Source organism: Beta vulgaris, chromosome 9 (assembly GCF_026745355.1).
Source record: "Beta vulgaris subsp. vulgaris cultivar EL10 chromosome 9, EL10.2, whole genome shotgun sequence".
NCBI classification, from domain to species: domain Eukaryota; kingdom Viridiplantae; phylum Streptophyta; class Magnoliopsida; order Caryophyllales; family Amaranthaceae; genus Beta; species Beta vulgaris.
Window position 1 is genome coordinate 53,992,664 of NC_079210.1, and position 19,974 is coordinate 54,012,637.

The 19,974-nt window shown below is 34.5% G+C and overlaps 2 protein-coding genes across 2 annotated transcripts in view; both read left to right on the forward strand.

The window, feature by feature from the left end:
• Positions 1-525: 525 nt before the first annotated feature.
• Positions 526-3,418, forward strand: LOC104905071 (agamous-like MADS-box protein AGL61). The gene is made up of 2 exons (XM_010693513.2): positions 526-1,078; positions 3,210-3,418. The coding sequence occupies exons 1-2, from the start codon at positions 526-528 to the stop codon at positions 3,416-3,418; spliced, it is 762 nt and encodes a 253-aa protein (XP_010691815.2).
• Positions 3,419-10,690: 7,272 nt separating this feature from the next.
• LOC104904834 (serine/threonine-protein kinase TOR) overlaps positions 10,691-19,974 on the forward strand; it is a 35,104-nt gene continuing 25,820 nt past the window's right edge. Inside the window, exons 1-14 of the mRNA XM_010693230.4 lie at positions 10,691-11,044; positions 11,770-12,108; positions 12,179-12,253; positions 12,933-13,105; positions 13,728-13,826; positions 15,316-15,475; positions 15,585-15,728; positions 15,837-16,006; positions 17,041-17,242; positions 17,341-17,532; positions 18,449-18,601; positions 19,391-19,512; positions 19,625-19,724; positions 19,808-19,903. Coding sequence (XP_010691532.2) covers positions 10,934-11,044; positions 11,770-12,108; positions 12,179-12,253; positions 12,933-13,105; positions 13,728-13,826; positions 15,316-15,475; positions 15,585-15,728; positions 15,837-16,006; positions 17,041-17,242; positions 17,341-17,532; positions 18,449-18,601; positions 19,391-19,512; positions 19,625-19,724; positions 19,808-19,903 — 2,136 coding nt within the window. The 5' untranslated portion in view covers positions 10,691-10,933. The remainder of the gene's footprint in view (positions 11,045-11,769; positions 12,109-12,178; positions 12,254-12,932; positions 13,106-13,727; positions 13,827-15,315; positions 15,476-15,584; positions 15,729-15,836; positions 16,007-17,040; positions 17,243-17,340; positions 17,533-18,448; positions 18,602-19,390; positions 19,513-19,624; positions 19,725-19,807; positions 19,904-19,974) is intronic.

The window sequence follows — 19,974 nt, forward strand, 5'->3', positions numbered from 1 at the left end:
TAGGATAGGGTTACAAATTAGAGTTAATTAAGTTTTTTTAGGGTTATATTTAACGAAAAGTTGACGGTATGGCCACGTCAGGAGTTTTTCCAAACCATAGGAGTACCTGGTGAATTTTGGAAAACACAAGAGTATCAGGTGAATATTAAGAAACCTCAGGGGTACCACCCCTGGTGAAAAAACCGAAAAATCTTTCTAAAAATTACTAACTCCATTTTAGTAAAACATATCTTATTTGTAATTATGTGTCTAAACTTTCCTCTTGTCTTTGGGACATACTTCTATATGTGCTATATCAAGATCATGATTGATGATCTCTGTCAAACCAGTCTTTAGAAACTGCAATATGAAGTAACCGAAATTTGCAACTAAAAGATTACGTATTGTATAACTTACCATATAAAAGAGTAATATTCCTAAATTTTCTAGTGCATAATTTGCAAGTCTTTTTTCTTAAGCACACCAAATCATATAAATAGAACCTTTGTATCAACTCTAGTAATCCATAAGCCGCTGAAAATCACTATGGCTGGAATTGAACAAGTGAAAGGAAAGCCACAAGGCAGAAGAAAAATCCCAATTGAGAAAATTGTTGACAAAGCCAAGAAACAAGTCACATTTTCTAAGCGAAGGAAAGGGATTTTTAACAAAGCTAGTGAATTATGCAGCTTATGCAATGCTAAAATCGCGGTTATTACATTTTCTGGAGCTGGCAAGATCTTCTCTTTTGGCCACCCAAGTATTGATGAAATTGTTAATAGATACCTTCATGGATCGACGACGTCGTTGGAAGACTCATTAGACAATGTTAATGGGCATTTAAGCAAAGAGATGTTGAATGTAACAACATGTAATCATGATTTGTTTTGGTGGGAGAAGCCTGTTGAAGGTTTAGGGTTGGAAGAACTTGAGCAATATATGGTTTTATTAAAAGAGTTGAGAAATCATGTGGCCTCTAAAGTTGTTAATAGTAAGAAAGATGGTAGTGTAGCTTTATCTCTTACTCCACAATTTGGTTTAGATCTCAACAAAGAATACAATCCATTGAGCAATGATCATATACCAAGTGATGCTAAGGGTATTATCTAAGAGTTGGTGTAAATGCATAGTGATTATTATTATGCACATAACAAGAAGAAATTACCAAATTGTCATTAGTCATTTACTTGTTAAGAGTATCATGGTAAATTTTAGTTAATAAAGATACTTCTATTGTTTTTTATTTGTCATGGTGCATAACTATTAGTATTAGAATTGCATATCGATAGATGGAACAGTACTTTATGCGATTGTATAATAAGTTTATATGTATATGACTATATGTACGTATTACAAACATGGGATAGAATTTTCTAATAAGAAGATATTCTTGGTCTTGAGATGCTTCAATCCAATCCAACACTCCAACCCAAACACAATCATCAATCCCTGCAATAGCTTTGGGTCCTTTGATCTTGTCCTTTAATTTGTATGGGAAGGTACTTCCCTAGTACTTCACCTTGTAATGTAGTAGAGGGTGTAGTTATACATGCCATTTGTGGTCCTTCCCTTGAATATCGGAATGATTTTTGAGGGAATTCACAAGTGAGTTATCCCATTTTGCTTAACTTTACTAATGTTATTATTATGTGTAGCTAATATTTGGTTTCATGAAATATTTCTAATGAGATCATCTTACTTAAGAATATGTAAACATAACTTTATTTCAATGCGATTGAAAGGAAAAAGTCTAAAAGCTTTTGTATGCATTTTCAATACAATAAGTTTATGGAATAAGGCGGTGTTTTTTGGACTGAATTGAACTGCGTTCAACTGAATAAAACCGTGTAAACATAACTTTATTTCAATGTGATCGAAAGGAAAAAGTCTAAAAGCTTTTGTATGCATTTTCAATACAATAAGTTTATTGAAAGGCAGTGTTTTTTGGACTGAACTGAATAATTGCGCTGAATTGAATGAAAATCGTAAGAGGAAACTACTCAATGAACTAAAATTAATTGAGCTAAATTGAACTGAATCGAACTGAAATAAGTCTAAAAAAACAGAGCCTAATACTAGTTAAGCTTGCAAACCCTTCAAAAAAAAAGGGTATATATCTTAGCTTCCTCTTAGGAGCCGAGCATGTTGCTTATGTTAGAGCATACAAGGCACATATGAGATATGACATACCAAACACAGAAATCTACTGCTAGGTGAACAAATGCGAAATCCACCACATATATAAACGTTGCTTGAAAACATGCATATCTAATAGACTTTGTCGTGTAAAAGACTGCCTATTTTTAAATTAAAATTAGGAAATGATAAATCCAGTATTAAAAAGAGAATTAGCCTAATTGTAAGTAATTAAGTTGTTTCTTTCGGTGACTAGTACAATCCATTTAGTGACCAAATACTTATATATTAAAAGTAGACCATCTCTTTTAATAATTTTTGTATCTAATAATTTTTGTTTATCCTTAATCTTTATTAGTATACAACTAACGATCCACATAACTTGAAATTAGTCCACTTAATGTCAATTATTTAAGAATAATGCCTCTTATCATGAACTCATTTCCCCTATAATTACTACATTATATTAGTATTAACTTTATTTCATAAGCTCAAAATTGACTTCAATCACTCCTCTATACTTAAATGTGAATTTATGAAATTGTCCTTGGAGAAGTCATGAGCAAGCTAAACTAACATTCTACTTGCATACAACTACTTTTTGTCCAATTGAATTAATTTTAGCATGATAATATGATAACCCTAAAATTCCCAAAAAAAAAAAAATCAAAAAAGTAGAGAATTAAATTATATTTAAAAGCAATAAATGAGAGTTTGGTGTATATAGGTCCCCTAAAAGATGTTGATGGATCACTTCTACTTCAACAGTATATCCGAGGAGACATATATATAAATGGATCATAATAACATAGTTCATATATTCAACTTTAACCTCTCTCTTTTTTTTTTTTTTTTTAAAGTCTCTCATGCACTCATCAACAGCATTCTCTTTGTCCCTCATTATATTTCTCACAAGTCACCTTTCAAACTATTTATAACTGGTCCCTCCTTTTAACCATATGATCATCAATATCATTCTTTTACATATCATACTAGTAATCTTCTTCATTTCATTTTCTCAAATTTACAACGAAGTATCATAAAAATGAGAGTTGGTTTATTATTTTCTCTTGTTTTACTCTTGCTTCTTACAGATATGGTGATTTTTTTATCAGTTGCTAGATCGATTATTCTTCGCAGTGATCAAAGTAGTGTTGATGATACTAGTAATAACAACAAGTATAAGTTCAAGTTGAAGGAAGGAGGAGTTGTAATAGATGATGATAAGTTTGTAGGAAATGTCACAGATTTGGATGATAAAAGACGTGTTCCAACGGGCTCCAATCCACTACATAACAGGTAGTATATGTAGCAGTAGAGATGTATTAGAGTAATATTGTATGTAAAAGGATAGAATGGACTTTTACGACTCTTATTATAGAGAAGGAATTGTTGGAGGAGTATTCATATTTTTTTCAATAGTTTTTAGTTAGATTTTTCATTGGTTGTTGTATTTAACTAAAGTAGTGTATTTGCTATATAGAGGTAAATTAATTACCAAGTTTGAAGCTATAGGTATGATCATGTTTGTCACTTTTAACTTTTTATATTTCTCTTGAGAGATGATGAACACAGAAAAGAAATCTTAAACGAAATTTTGATATTCCTTGCATATATTGGGATAATTTTGAGTTTCTAAATGAAATAAGGGATATGATCTGAAGAACAATCATGAAAATAAATAATTCCTTCGTTCTAATTTAGTTGTGACAGTTTTAGTTGGTATACTTTTATTTTGGGAATATGAGACCCTTTTGTTTTCTTTCTCTATCTTTCTCCTCTCCGAAAATTGTCTAGGAGTCCGTAATTTTAAAAGTATTATCACAACTAAATTGAAACGATAAAGTAAGACTATTGTTTACATATCAAATGAGGTTATCACGACTCTACTTTTATCAGTTTATAGTGTTCTTTTTACCTGTTACAAAAATTTATGGATAAAACTTAAGATTAGAGTATGCTCATCTACAATTCTACACCAAGTACAAGGGTAGAGAGAAGTAGCACTAATGCACCTAGCGGCTCATTTGGTAGTCGTTAATAAATTGTGGTAATGAGAATGAATTTTAAGTGTAATTTTATTAGGGAAGCACCCTTAAAATCTCCATGGGGAGACATTTTTTCTCCATAAGCAAGCAATCTCACCCATAAAGTTGTGTTTTTGTCTCCAAGGGGAAGCAATTTTCATTACCATTCATTACCACCTATAAGGTGGTATTGGATGAGAATGAAAATTCAAGAAAGAAAGTGGACACTTTAGGATAAATTAGCATTACCATGGGAATGGACAATGATATTTTTCACAAATATTTACACACAAATTCATTCTCATTACCACCATTTATGACCAACTACCAAACGGACCACTACTGTAGTAGTATTGTTAGATTTATAGGAAAACTAAAGAGTTAGGGCCTAAAGGGACGGATATCAAGTTCAACATGTATATCCTTTCTCGCCGCTCTAGCTACTTTTCCGTTCTTTGCCAATTTTGATCGATTGCCCTCATACAATTCAACCTATTATTGTTTAACGTCTTAATGACTCGTTTCTTTTGAAAACATATCTTTTTGTCATCTGAAATGTATGAAAGAGACGATATTGCAATTTTTGTGTTGTTGAAGTATGTTATTCGATACTTCATTTTTACTAAGATCCATATAAATGGGTTAATTAATTGAAATTTGATGTAAAGTTTGAAAGTTTTTGTTTTAAACGGATTTCTTTTTGTACATGTAGATTACAGTTATTGATAATTAAGTGTCTAGCCACTGCCTCACTATACGGGAAATCATAAGATAAATTTTATGAGGGCAATCTATCAAAATTGGTGAAGAAAAAAAAGATTTTGATATATGCAACCCAAATAAACATTAAATATATTTTCTGAAATAGTATTATTTAAGTAATTTAAGCCATAATCACACATCAAATTACTCAGTTTTATCTAATATATAACTTAGCGAGAAAAAAAAAATACTCATCTACATTATAGGAGAGATCATACTATAGCAATAACAACACAACCACCCTATATTACACTGGCAAAATTGATTCAACCGAAATCCAAGACATTTTGGCATTTTTCTAGAAAAAAAATAAAAAAATTCAACAACATAGCACTTTGCATTGATTGAATATTTTATCCAAAAGAGGGAAAATTGAGCATTAAATTTCTGGGGTCAGAAACTCAGGAATTCTTGAACAGGGTTTACTCGTTACTTTATACATATACCTACATTTAGTTATTGCAGTACAAAGCTGTTACAAATTGACCTTGACCTAATTGATTATCACTAGCCTGACATTGCTCTTTGAGTCTTAGCATGGCCAAAGTCTTAACTCTTGCTTCTTTTTTCACTTTCTTGTTTTGGGTTGGGATGTGTAATTCTCCAATGTACAACCACATTCCCTTTTTGTGTGTGGTTACTTATATTCATTGTTATTGCAGTTAATGTAGAGGTTAGGCGTAACATTGTTTTGTTCTTATTTAGCGTCTCGGGGTGTCCATTAGATTTTGCCTACTTATATTTATAAAAAAATTGTATTTGTATTTTTTTTTTTTTGTTTTGACAAATGCATCAATTGCACCTTTGTAAAAATTTGTTTATCTTGTCTAGACATTGACAATTTGACATCAGTTATGTTCTTACATACTTGGGTAACAACATGACTTAAATGTCTTCTCACTTGATTGATCACTTCCTTGTTCCTTCTATGATGAGTGTTGACTATTGAGTACCACTACAACTGTAATTACACAACTAATACTAATTTCAATTGTTCCAAAACTTATTTTGACATAGAAAATATAATAACTAGCATCTAACAGTTACTACAACATCTAACAACTATTACTATATACTTTTATTGAACAAATCCTGTAAAAACTAGATATTGATTTGATTTCAATATACTATGTATTAGCTCGAACATGAAAGAAATGATTATCATATCATGTTTCACAACCCAAATTAAAGCAAAGTCGTATAAACCTAAATTGTGCAAATCTCATATATAGCCATTTTATTATCTAGGAATATAAAAGAACATCCTTTTAAATATGACAATTATGCAATATTAACTAATAAAGGACCTCCTAAACTCATATTATGATGTTCTTTATACCACCATATTAAAATAACTTGGAGAAATTTTATGCAATTCATATTAACATGAAGCATTACTATTATATAATCAGGAATTGAGATTGGCTCAAGTGGTGAATTTTCTCGTCTTTCCTAACAAAGTTTAGGGTTCAATTCCTACCCCAAACGTTTGCTTGCAATTTAAAGAAGAGGGGAGTTGGCGTCTGACTTGTAATGAGACTTTGGGTTGGAACCCAGGTCCCAGTGAGAGAATAACTCAGAATATATCTTCTTATCTTTAAAAAAAATGTAATGTTATATGTAGCCCTAAGGGCTATGTATATCATTTTCGTTAAAAAAAATTACTATTTTTACAACTTAAAATTTGAGGTATAAAGCCCATCTAATCACTCGGCTAATCCTAGTCATAAGGCCCATAACCCACAATGTAATAATTCTAAGTGAATGACAACATATGAGTAGGAGTGTAGAACTACTATAGAATTTTTTTTCTGATGTTCCTTTCTCGTCTATCAATCCATCCCAAAAGTTGAAGTCTATGATTATCTCAATCATGTGCTACTCAAAACTTAAAAGGGAGCATCACGTAAAAATAACAAAGCATGGTTAAATACAGGTATCAGACTATAACATTATGAACAATCTCATTTATAACATTCCGTTATTTCCGCGTAACCGATCACACCTTCAAATGATGTGGAGCATTATGCGTAAGTTCATACATATAATGAACAATCTCATTTGTGCTCGTCAAGATTCTAGTATACTCCCTCCGTTTCCTAAAGATCTTCCCACTTTCCGTTTAAGGGTGTTTCCAAAAGATCTTCCCACTTTTGCTTTATTCCTTATTTGGCAAAACAAATTTCCCTATTTACCCTCTCATGTCACTATCATATGGTCCACTATTACATTATTAATTCAATTTTACTCCATTTCTCTCTCCTACTTTAACCCTTTTTATTTGTTTATTTATCTTAACCCCTTTCTCTCTCCTACTTTACTCACACCATGCCCCACACAACTTGATTTTCCTTGGTATCTGTAGGAACAGTAAGTGGGAAGATCTTTAGGAAACGGAGGGAGTATGCATGAACATTTAATTTACTCCGCTTACAATCTTAACAAACTTTAGTATGCTAATCCAATTAATTGTTGTAGTGTTGTATCATCATGGTGGGATGTGGACGTCATCTAGCTTAATTGGTAAAATCTTGTAGGGTGATACTCTAGATGTAGAATCATATTTCGTCTATATCATTGCGCTTAGTCGCCCATTTTTTTAAAAAAAATCAACTACAGTGAGAGGTAAATAACTTTGTATTTTCTTTTATATTAGTATTTGGCAACATAAAAACAATCTATGCCATATGGATTATTTCTTCTAGCTGGTGCCAAGTCTTTAGGGCCCAATATTTCTATTTTGCAAGCTGAAGCTCGGGCTCTTAGAGAATGAATTAAAGGAGCTATTTCTCTTAATATTTCTAATATTATTATTGATCATTAATTCTATGAAGAATTGTTGGCGTATTTCGTGGGAAATTTCTAACAGTGTGATAGTATAGATGCAGGTGTGGCTACTAGGTGGTTTCGGGACTGTTAGTTCCGTCACTGCTTTCGCGAAGCTAACAAGGCTGCTGACTTCATGGTTAGGAAAGCGCATGACCACCCCTCCTTACTATACTGGTTTTCTCGTACTGTTTGGATTTTTCCCTCATCATCTGAAAGGATATTTTAGGCTGGCCGCCAGATTAAGGGGTTAGTCTAAGTTTTTTCTCCTTATTAAAAAAAATGGATTATTTCTTCGTCCCTTTGTTTAAACCGAAGTGATCCATAGCAGCATCGAGAATAGTCTATCATGTGTTGTCACTTTCTACACCCTTAATGAAGTTAATGTTATGTCTATTGATTATGGAAGTAGATGTAAAATTCAGAAAGCTTTGAGTTTAGCGATAGGAGACACATACAGAGGGTAAACAAAGGCAGGGCAGCTGCCATGATTTATTTATCATTGTGCTGCCTTTATTATTTTTCCTCTTTGTATGGCTATAGTGTTTGATTAATTTTTCTATTCTGATCTTGCAGTGCACCTTACTGTCAATATCATAAATAATCAAAGATTAAACATGTCTGCTATAATTTAGATATAAAAAAGAAAAGCAACCTGGCTTAGAAGAAAAGAAGAGGATATTTTCTTTGTCCCTTTTTTGGTATGAAATGGTAAGCCAACATTTTCATTATCCCTTTCCCCAAAATGTTCATATAGTCTAGCCAAGAGAGTATTGGATTGGGCCAAAAAAAAAAATCATCAAGTTATTTTTTCTGTTTGGTTTGTAGATGATGAAAAATGGGTTTTCACATGTGAAAATAGTTCAAATAATGTGGAAAAAAATTCCATCTCAAAAAAGGTAATGCCATTGTCCTTTCTATCGGTGGCGGAGCTAGAGTTGATCATTTTGGCCCGATCTGCTTTTTGGCCGAGTTTTCGGCAGAATTTTTCGACTCGCGGTCGGGCTCGGCCCGACCTTTTTTTTTTGCTTTGGGTGGCCTTTGGGCAAGTTGAAAATGACTTTTTAGTCTATTTTTTGACCCGGCCCGATCTGGCCCGAAAAATTCGCTCATTTTGGTCCGAAATAGCGAGCTTTGGGCACAAAAGTTTCGCCCGACTCGACCCAACCAATGGACATTTTTTTAGTCGCGACCCGAACCTGGCCCGGCCCATGATCACTTCTAGGCGAAGTCAGCAGGAGGAACATGGGGACAAATGTCCCCCACTTTTAAAAAATAATTTTATGTTTTAAAAAAGTGAAAAAAAGGATGCTAGGTGGGGAGAGACGCATGAAAAACAAAAGTTTGAAAGGGAGAGAAAATAAGGAAGGAGAAATTTAGACAAAGCTTGAATTTGAAACCCTAACACCGTCAAGAAACACCTGTCAATTTATTTTGAAGGTCACAAGAGAAAGTAATTGGGCCCCTAATAATAAGGTGTAGTAGTGAGTAATTCCTTAAAATTGGGCCCGTCTTAAACATTTTAGAGGCCCTGTTCTAATCTTAATATTGGGCCCCTAATAATAAGAAAAACGAAAATTTTATAATAAAAAAGTATGTATTAAAAAAATTATCAAAATATAATTATATTCTTACGAAGTGAATCCACGAAAACTTAATCTAACGCTTTTTGAAACAAATTCATCGACCAAATCTACTTAAAGTGAAACAACTGGCAATTGAACAATAGTACTTCAATTTGTGATAAATCTACCCCAATTAGTCGATTACTAATCAAAAATTTCAACCTAAAAAATTAAAGAATCTCATTAGTTGCTCAATTGGTGAATAACATATTTGCATACACAATTCCACTAAATCTTAAAAATATTACATAATTTACATTACATCATTAACAAATTACAAGAGGCGAGTTACCTTACCTGTCAATTACACCTAACTCATATTCTTCTTGAATCTACAATCGTCAGTGGCCAACAATATCAAACTAAAAAGTGAATAAAAAAAAACTGATTAGTAATATACTATAATGAACCATGTGGCAATTGAACAATATCAAACAAATGTAATTTACTTTGTCTCTGACTCTCTGCTTTCTTCTACCTTCGTCAAACACTCAATTGCCAAACCACCGAGATTTGAGAGCACAAAAACCAAAGTGCCGACGAGATGACGAAGGAACAAAAGCGAAATTCTCCAAATTTCAACCTCCTACTATCTCATTCATCTGGTTTCTTCTTCCCAAATTCGTGAAAATCAAAAACTTCAAGGTATGAATCTTAGTTTCTTTTGTCCCTCAATTAGTTGATAATTGATGAATAAATATAGACCGACTAGAATTATTAAGGAGTAAAAAAATTAGCCCTTAATTGAAGATTTAATTGAGAAATCAAAATTGATTTTTCTATATCCTTCATAGATGAGTGAGAGAATTTTGAGAAGTTGTTAATAGAAAGTGAGAAATTAAGAATATGGAAGATTTCCAAAAAAATATCAAATTTTGGAAAATTGTGTTATATTGTTGGCAATGATATGGACCGAGAAATTTGTGCTGATGGTCTTTTGCACGTATACTATTAAAAAATCATGATATTCTCCTAAAAAATAAAGCATCTCTATTATATAAGGCAACACATAGGGGACACCAAAAAAATAGAAAATAAAATAAAAATAGGGAGATAACTAACTGTTTCATTTTGAATGAAAAAAGGGGAAAAGTAGGACATTTAAACTAAATATTACTGAGAAAACAAAATATAAAGTTTCTACTCCATATGGTATCACACGCTATCGCACGCATTGCGTGCAGATCTAGTGATGAAATAATTGAGGGTGGGACTTGAGAAACAGTTTGGGCCAATTAATACCCAAACACGTTTAGTATCACCAACTTTACAACATATGCCAGCCCATTATCAAACCATCGTCGTCGTTTCGGCACTTCACACTACTACCAGTTCCTAGATTTTGAAGACTTTTGCTAGAAGAAGAGAGAGAGAGAAAAAGAGAAAAAAGAGAGAACCAATTCACCACCCTCAGGAGTCAGGCCTCACCCAAATAAAATTATAAACATTGCTCGTGTTGCAGGTGTTTATGTGTGCTTCTTCAACCTAAATTCTTCACCATCATCTTCAACTTAAAACCCTCGTTTTTTTTCTTCGACTTCGATGAAGTTTAGCTAAACCTCTGCAATTCGTCTTTTAATGGCGACAAATCCTTCGTCTTTGCGCTTTGCTCCTGTTGCTGGTGGACATGGAAACCTCGACGCTATTAATCGCGTTCTCTCTGATCTTTGCATCAAAGGAATTCCTAAGGTTCGTTTGTTTTTTTCTCTCTCTTCTCGAGTTTTATCGGAAATTTGGATTTTGAATTTCTGAGTTGTTTTTAGTGTTGCAATGTGCGTTGAGAATCGAGTTTTTTTAGAGCAGTGTGATAGGTTAAGTGACTGAAATCAAGAATTTTTTGTTTGTTCGGAGAGTTTTGTTGAAGTAGGGTTTTTGGTTTGTTGTATTCGAATTGTTCGAGTTTTGATGTTTTTTTTTTTTGGTTAGGAGCTGAATTAATTGATTAGCAGTGTAATTTAATTGTATCAGAAATTTGGATTTCGAATTTCCGAGGTGTTTTAGTGATGTAATGTGCGTTAATAATCGAGTTTTTTTTAGAGCAGTGTGATCGATTAAGTGACTGAAATCAAGATTTTTTTGTTTGTTCGGAGAGTTTTGGTGAAGTAGGGTTTTTGGTTTGTTGTATTCGAATTATTCGAGTTTTGATGTTTATTTTTGGTTAGGAGCTGAATTGATTGATTAGCAGTTCATTTTAATTGTAGATTGTTGGATTTTGATATGTGTTAGGTTTGGCGATGGTGAAATTTGTATATTTCCTTGGTAATTGAAGCATAGACGATTATTTTATGTTATTAGGGGGATGATTTATGATTGAATTTGAATATGATATAATGTTAATAGGTTTATTAGTGTTCATCTAAACTGATGCTATCACATTTATTAATTATGATCTTTAACATTTTTGCTTTCTTTAGGAGGGTGCTTCGTCTGCTTTGAGGAGACACATTGAAGAAGCAGCACATAATCTTAATGGAGAAGCATTTTCACGCTTCATGGATCAGCTTTATGATCGGATATCTAGTCTCTTAGAAAGTGGTGATGTTGCTGAAAATATGGGAGCTTTAAGAGCTATTAATGAGCTGATAGATGTGCCTCTTGGAGAGAGTGCTTCGAGAGTTTCAAAATTTTCTAATTACATTCGAACTGTTTTTGAGTTGAAGCGTGAACGTGAAATATTAGTCCTTGCCAGTAGAGTGCTTGGCCACCTAGCACGGGCTGGGGGTGCCATGACGGCGGATGAAGTAGAACACCAGGTATGGAGCATTCTCTCTTGATTGTTTATACCTTGGAAGACATTGAACTAATTTTATGCTTTTTAATTAGATAAGAAATGCATTGGATTGGCTTCGTGGAGAGCGACTTGAATATCGTCTTCTTGCAGCAGTTTTAATCTTAAAAGTAAGTTGATTTTGTTCTTCTGGCATTTTGGCATGAAAATCTGAATTGAATCTTAACAACATATCTGGAAGTATTATACTGATTTACCCGTGGCTGCATCATATGTTTTAGCTTTTGTATGTTTTGAATTTTGTAAATGAGGGTGCCAGGCAGAAAAATTATCTATAGCTAAGGTTCTTTTGCTCATAGTTTATGTTGGGAAAAGATGCACCATTATTGTTTTTTCGTTAGTGCAGAAATTTATTAGTGGTTTGTTCCATATCTGCACTATGTCTTGCACAGAAGATGCTGTGATTGTCAGTTGAGTTGATCATTTATACTACTCCCTCCGTCCCATTTTGTAGTTCCCGTATTTCATTTTGGGTGTCCCAAAATGTTGTTCCTATTTCTCTTGTTTCCATTTTAAAACATCACTTTTTACTCTCTCTCCACCCTTTTTTCATGGATTTTTGACATCCTTATTTAATGCTCCTTCAATCTCATTGGTTGGATATAAAAAATCATTTTTTACTCACTCTCTCCTCTTTTCACATGTCACCCATTTAATGTTCCCATTTTTTATGACAATAATTCCAAAAAAATAAAAATCCCTAAGGGAAATAGATTATAGAGATGCCAACTGTAGTTTCAGTTTGCTTTTCTATAATTTATGCTAACAGCTTTCTCTCCTTTTGTCCAGGAAATGGCTGAGAACGCTTCAACTGTTTTCAATGTTCATGTGCCAGAATTTGTTGATGCCATTTGGGTTGCCCTAAGGGATCCTTCATTAGATGTTCGAGAGCGTGCTGTTGAAGCATTACGTGCTTGCCTTCGTGTAATTGAGAAACGTGAGACACGTTGGCGCGTGCAATGGTCAGTTCACCTTTGGTTCAGGAGCCACCTTAGATTTATAGTGCTGACACCACATTTTTTTTTAATGTTTTGAATAGTGTTAAGATTCCAAGTGAGCAAACTAAAAAGATACAGAGGGAGTATGTTGTTACCGAAAGTTATCTACTCACAATTGTGTGTTGAAGAGTAGTGTCTCGATCAATAGTGTATTGTTCTGGATTTGAGTATTGTTTTGAATGAGACGTGAAATTGTTTTATAGTTCATGCAATATGTTTGTAGTTCATACTTTTTTTATGTTCCCTATGTGTGTTTCTCGGTCTTCAACACACAACTTTGACTATTAATATTATTAATTACAAATTAATAATAAATTTACGAGAAGTAATATTTTGAAAATTATTCATTGAGAGATACCTAATAAGACCTTCTATGACTATGTTTTATCTAGTGTTTTTGTGAGCATTTGTGTTCATCGTTTTCCAACTTAGTGCACAAAGTTCAAACAAGGAGGAACAGAAAAAAGGAGGGACTATCAATCATCATGTCAAAATACAGACCTGCCATTTTTCTTGGTCTTTTTATTGTCATATTCTTCAGCTTGAGCTGTGTCTTTTATTGGCTAATATCTGTGCCTTAATGTAGGTACTATCGCATGTTCGAGGCTACTCAAGAGGGGCTAGGAAAAAATGCTCCGATTCATAGCATACATGGTTCCTTACTTGCTGTTGGGGAGCTCTTGAGGTTGGTTAGATTATTTTGAAACTTTTTTTTGATTGTATTGGATTTAGGTGGCTTAAAAATATTTGAATACCATGTACTATTTCCATCCTGACATAGTAGGCTACATTTGTATTGAGTTATGATGTCAAAATCTATAGTTTTGTCATAAATTAAGAAAGGATTTTCCTAAGACATAATGATGATATTTGACCAATTATGTCAAATATAACCTACTCCCTCCGTCCCATAATATAGTGCTTGATTCCATTTTTTCACGGGAATTAAGGTAAATAGAATCTAAGAGGAAAGTAAAAACTTTTTATTATTAAAATAAATATTGTGTGGGAAAAGGTGATCTTAGGAGAGAGAATGAAGAATAATTGGTGAAAGAACATTAAATGCAACCCTTGGGTTGAATAAACAAAGCAAAAAAACTATTTTCAAGAAGCAAACAAATAATGATGACACGATTTTTCTAGGCAAATCACAAAAAATTATGAAATTAAATATAGAACCAAACACTATATTTTGGGACACCCAAAATGGAATTGAAGCACTATATTATGGGACGGAGGGAGTATCATTTTAGGATGGAGGGAATACTTCTATATATTACAAAAAATTGACTAAAGTGAGACTGCGAGAGTGGGTAGACAAAAAGAAACAGATGTATGTGAAAAGTGGGCAGAACAAAAAGAATTGAGGGAGTTTGTCATAAACGCACGACAACTGACAAGTGTGCAATACACTTTGTGGTATTCTGAGTGTCATCATGCTTATTCTTGGACTGAAGATATCAAGAAGCTTTTTCTGTGATGTTTCCCTTTGGGAAACTGGGTAGAACACCATGTTGTGAGGGCATTTGTGGAGAAGCATCCTTTTGTCTCTTTGGATGTGATCTTCGATATCATTGATAAGTGGGTTGATACTTTCATTTTTCCCGGCATGGAAGCTGAATCACCTCAGCATATCTTCCAGAATGTTTTATTATGGAGACCCTGGTTTCCAATGACCCCTGATAATCAATAATCTGAAGTGGCTGAGAATGAGATACACAGAGCAAGTTTTAAGCTTTCATGTTTGCAGTGCATTAAAAAATATTTGTCATTTGTAGCTTGGAGAAGAAGAATACTTAGAGTGATGTTTGCAAGATTTTACCTTTGGCAATTAGCAATTTGATGGTACAGGAAAGTAATCCACTGTCTCTGTGGAAACATTAGAACTCGTGTGTGAGCATTTTTGTCTTCATAGTTCATAGTCCTTTTTGTTAATCAATAATGTTTATCTTTACTATGATTTTGGTAGAGAATCTTGGGCATGGTTTTTGTCTTGTTATTTACTCCCTGCAATCCATACTGAGAAAGTAGTTTATGATGCTCTTGATTATCGATGCTTCGAATTACTGCATTATGGTTATCTTTTGTTTGTCCTGTTCAGACTGGGTTGGTTTCCCCTTTCACCATGAATGCAGCTTGCAGAGTGTGATGAATCTTAATCTTGTTTACTGCAGGAATACGGGTGAGTTTATGATGTCTAGGTATAGAGAAGTTGCTGAAATAGTTCTCAGATATCTGGAGCATCGTGATCGACTTGTTCGCCTTAGCATAACATCGTTGCTTCCTCGCATTGCTCATTTCCTACGGGATCGTTTTGTGACGAATTATTTGACGGTTAGTGTCTCTAATGATTATGCTATATCCAGCTGACTCTAAGTAACTTTCCAGATCACTATTCAGCTCTGTTGGAAATTTTATAAGATGGCTGTTCTTTTTCGGACAGATATGCATGAATCATATTCTTGCTGTCCTGAAGATACCTGCTGAGCGAGCTAGTGGTTTCATTGCCCTTGGGGAGATGGCTGGTGCCTTGGATGGGGAACTTATACACTATTTGCCGACAATAATGTCTCATTTGCGTGATGCTGTGTGTTGCAAAACCCTTTTCCCATTTTTTGTACCTTAATACAAATTTGGTTTTCTTTGTTTTATCTTGACATTGCCCACTACTTAATGATTCGATCACTTCTCCTAGATTGCTCCACGTAGAGGAAGACCTTCTGTGGAGGCTTTGGCTTGTGTTGGCAGCATTGCAAAAGCAATGGGACCAGATATGGAGCCTCATATTCGTAGCCTCTTAGATGCAATGTTCTCTGCTGGTCTTTCATCTCAGCTTGTAGAAGCACTTGAGCAAATTGCTGTCAGGTTTGTTGCTAAATCTTAAATCTAGATTACTTAACATATGGATGGCTAACTGGTGGGGCTTGGGATAGGTTCGTGTCCATGTCTGTAATTAACCGGTTTGAAAATCCCTCGATCTAAACTCTCCATTTAAATGTAATTGGGGAAACTGAAACTTAACTCGACCTATGAGATGGGCTACCAGCTACCCTATAACCAACATAATCACATTCTTTATATTTAGAACGAAATTACTCCCTCCGTCCCTATATACTTGCTGCATACCTTTTCTGGATGTCCCAAATTATTTGCTACATATAATTTGTGACGGAGGAAGTAATTTATTTTTCAATAAAGAAGAAATTTGCAAGAACAGTATGTCGGTTGAGTGTTTCTTAAAGCAATACCTTAAGGGAGTTTTTGTGTGTTCTTTGACCAGGATTCACAATTGTCAATATAATGTGTTGAGATTTTTTAAATAAATGAGTTAAATAGGCCAAAAAAACCTAACCTAACCTAACCCCTTTAATTACAGGGATTGATCGTCAACCGTCATCCACTTATCTTGGGTTGGGCTGTTGGGTCCGGTCAACTTTTGCTTGCCCTAACTTCACGGAAAAAGTAGCTGTTGGGCTGTTTCAGGCCCAGTGTCCTTGAATCTGCCTAACGTTAGTCAATCTGGGCCTGGCCTGGACTGTAACTGATGCAGATTGGGTTGGTTTAGAAATTTTAACTTCGTGAGTAGACTGGACTGGGCTGTCCAGGCCCAGCCTTGCTGTGTTCAACACTCTTTGTAAATGTTAAATTTAAACCTGATAGGTAGCTGGACTGGCATGGTTAGGCCCGAAACTGATCTAGTTTTAGTTCAACGGGGATGTGCACCAGTTCACGGCATGGATTGGACCAGCCATATACCGGTCTAAATTGGGCCAGAGCTGACCGTGCCTGGCTTGGGGAGGGCATGCCGCCACCTTTTATCACGGGCCTACTTGATTGCGTTGCATACCAGTCAATCTTTGACTCTCAATTTGAATTCGTTTTTTCTCGTAATACTGCAGCATTCCGTCATTGCTTCCAACTGTTCAAGATCGATTGCTTGAGAGCATTTCTATAGCTCTTTCTAGATCTCATCATACTCAGGTGAGGCCAGCTGCAATAGGTCGAGGGAATGTGGTCAGTCCGCCTTTGTTGGTTTCAGATGTGTCTGGCCCTTTTGTCGTGCAGCTTGCTTTGCAGACTCTTGCACATTTTAACTTTAAGGTTTGTATCTTTTCATCTCCTGTGTAAGAACTTTTTTCTTATGTTTTTGTTTTTGTTCAACTATAAGTTTAAGACTGTTATTTTTGTATATCATATAGGGCCGTGATCTTCTGGAGTTTGCAAGAGAATCAGTTATCTCTTACTTGGAAGATGAAGATGCAGTCACAAGGAAAGATGCTGCATTATGCTGTTGCAGATTAGTAGCAAATTCTATTTCTGGCACATCTTCTCAGTTCAGTTCTGCTAGATCTAACCGAACTGGAGGGAGGAGAAGGCGTCTTATTGAAGAGGTAAATATCATCAATCAAAAGCTGACTACATCCCACTTCTTAAAAAGGCAAATTCACATGTGACACAAACTTTCCTTCCTGGGAACAGTAGATCAGACTCAATAACAAGAAATCACAGTAAAATAGCACCAAAATAGGGAAGGGATAGAAGTTGTATTGCTAATCTCAGATACAACCCTCACTTTCGAGAGGTGAGGTCTATCCAAGAGTGACTACTTTTCTCAAGTAATTTCGTGCCTTCTATTTACAATCTCATTGCTATATATAGAAAAAGGCTACCTCTTAAGTCTAATAACACAAATATTCCCCACTAACATTCCACTGACATCCATAACAGAAAGTTAGGAGAGTAATCTAGGTGGCATCATTCTCTGCATTTCCTCTTTTACCCCTTCTCATGTATGTAAAAATTGGCCTGGATTGATTCTCAGCATATTCTTTGTGCGTTCACTATAATGGGACTTGTTATTTGTATATGTAGAGTCCTTGCTAATTACTGGTGATGTAATTTTTTTAATGATGAAACATACAACAGCAAGCCAATACTAATCCGTTATAGACTATAGGGCATTGAGGCATCACTTGAATTATGTTATCATTTCTGTTCCTAAGTACTTCATAGTTGAGTCAGAACCAGATTTAAGAACAGTTATTATGTAATATAAGAATTGCAATTGGATGGAGAGATAATAAAAGGTAAGAGAAAGTGTTATGGAGAGACATGTAAAAAGAGATGTTGATTGATGGAGAAAGAAACGAAAAAAGTAATATTTAAACCACTAACTTTTACTTCAAAGGATAATAGGAAGTTCGTAGGGACATGCAAACATATTATTGTGGAAGGATATTTTGGAATGGATTGAGTATTAGTGAATATATTAATTCAGTGTGGATTGTGTCTTCTTTTGCACTGCAGATTGTGGAAAAGCTGCTAATTGCTGCTGTTGCAGATGCTGATGTGAGTGTTAGGCTTTCCATTTTCCAATCCTTGCATGAAGATGGCGGTTTTGACGATTTTTTAGCTCAAGCTGATAGTTTAAGTGCTATCTTTGCTGCCTTGAATGATGAGGTAACGTTGCAAGTATTTTGAATTCCTTAGAATTTCGATGAGTTGGGAATGCTTGGCAAATTCCAGTTCAAAAGATTTTGGTCTATAAAAATTGAGTCGAAATTCATTTCAAATTGTTCACAATTCCAATTTACTCTATTTCCAACGAAAATTGTTAAGAGTCCAAATCTAGTCCAGTCAAAACTTTGCAAATTTACAATTTTTTTCTTTTCAGGCTGAATTTGACCTTTTTTTTTTTTATCATAAAGAAATATAAACCCATTTTGGCCCAATTATACTTTTAATCATTTAAGCGAGACGGTAAAAATTAATAACATGATTACATAAATTCTAAGCTAGGTCACACGGGCGCTTTATCTAGGTATTGTGTTACTTACTCGATATGTATCAGAGAAGCACACACGTCGAACACACTTGGATATACTTCGCACGATCCAGTTGATGTGTTCAGTTCCTTTTTTTTTTTTTTGTTCTTTTAGTAGTACACGAATAGGATAACATTAAGACACTTTTCAGGCACTTATAGACATTCTTCATGACTAGAATCTTTGCGTGGAAGGTAGAAGTTTGATAAGAATGGTAAAATACTTGAAAATGAGGAAAAAAGAAAGTTGTGCAGGGCATAAAATATATACTTGAATGGAATAAAGTCATGTAGTGTGATCATATATATGGCTTAATCATACTTGCAAAAACCTCATCTGGGCATCCAATGTCCAATCCTAGGTGCACTTAGTATTAGAAATACCTCATCTCTATTCATTGTAATGCCATTGCTTTTGCTCTCAGGATTTTCAAGTTCGTGAATATGCAATATCAGTTGCTGGACGATTGTCTGAAAAGAATCCTGCATATGTTCTCCCAGCTCTTCGTCGTTATCTCATACAGCTGTTAATATATTTAGAGCAAAGGTGATCAGGAAGGCCATAGTCAACTGCTTATTTGTTGATGCTATAAGTACTATCTGTTTTTTGGTGGAGAGATGTATTTCCTAGCATGACAAACCAATGTTTCTTTACACAGTGTGGACAGCAAATGCAGAGAAGAAAGTGCAAAATCATTGGGCTGCTTAATTCGCAGTTGTGAACGTTTAATACTCCCATATATTGCTCCCATACATAAGGTCAAATAGATGGTGCATTCATGCTATCTGTGGTTTGCAGACTTCCTCCCACATATTGAAGTTTAATCTGTATTGATTGGCAGGCTTTAGTGGCAAAACTCCGTGAGGGATCGGCATTGAGTGCTAATAGTGGCATTATCACTGGCGTTTTGATTACTGTTGGGGATCTGGCTAGAGTGGTGAGCTGTTTGTACTTCTAAGATGTGATACTTCGAAATGATTTGTCAGGTTAAGGGGTTGCAAGTCTTAT

Coding starts and splice junctions, on each gene's coding strand:
- LOC104905071 (XM_010693513.2), top strand. CDS start 526: ATGGCTGGAATTGAACAAGTGAAAGGAAAGCCACAAGGCAGAAGAAAA. Junction 1,079..3,209: donor TATACCAAGTGATGCTAAGG/GTATTATCTAAG, acceptor TGCTTCTTACAG/ATATGGTGATTTTTTTATCA.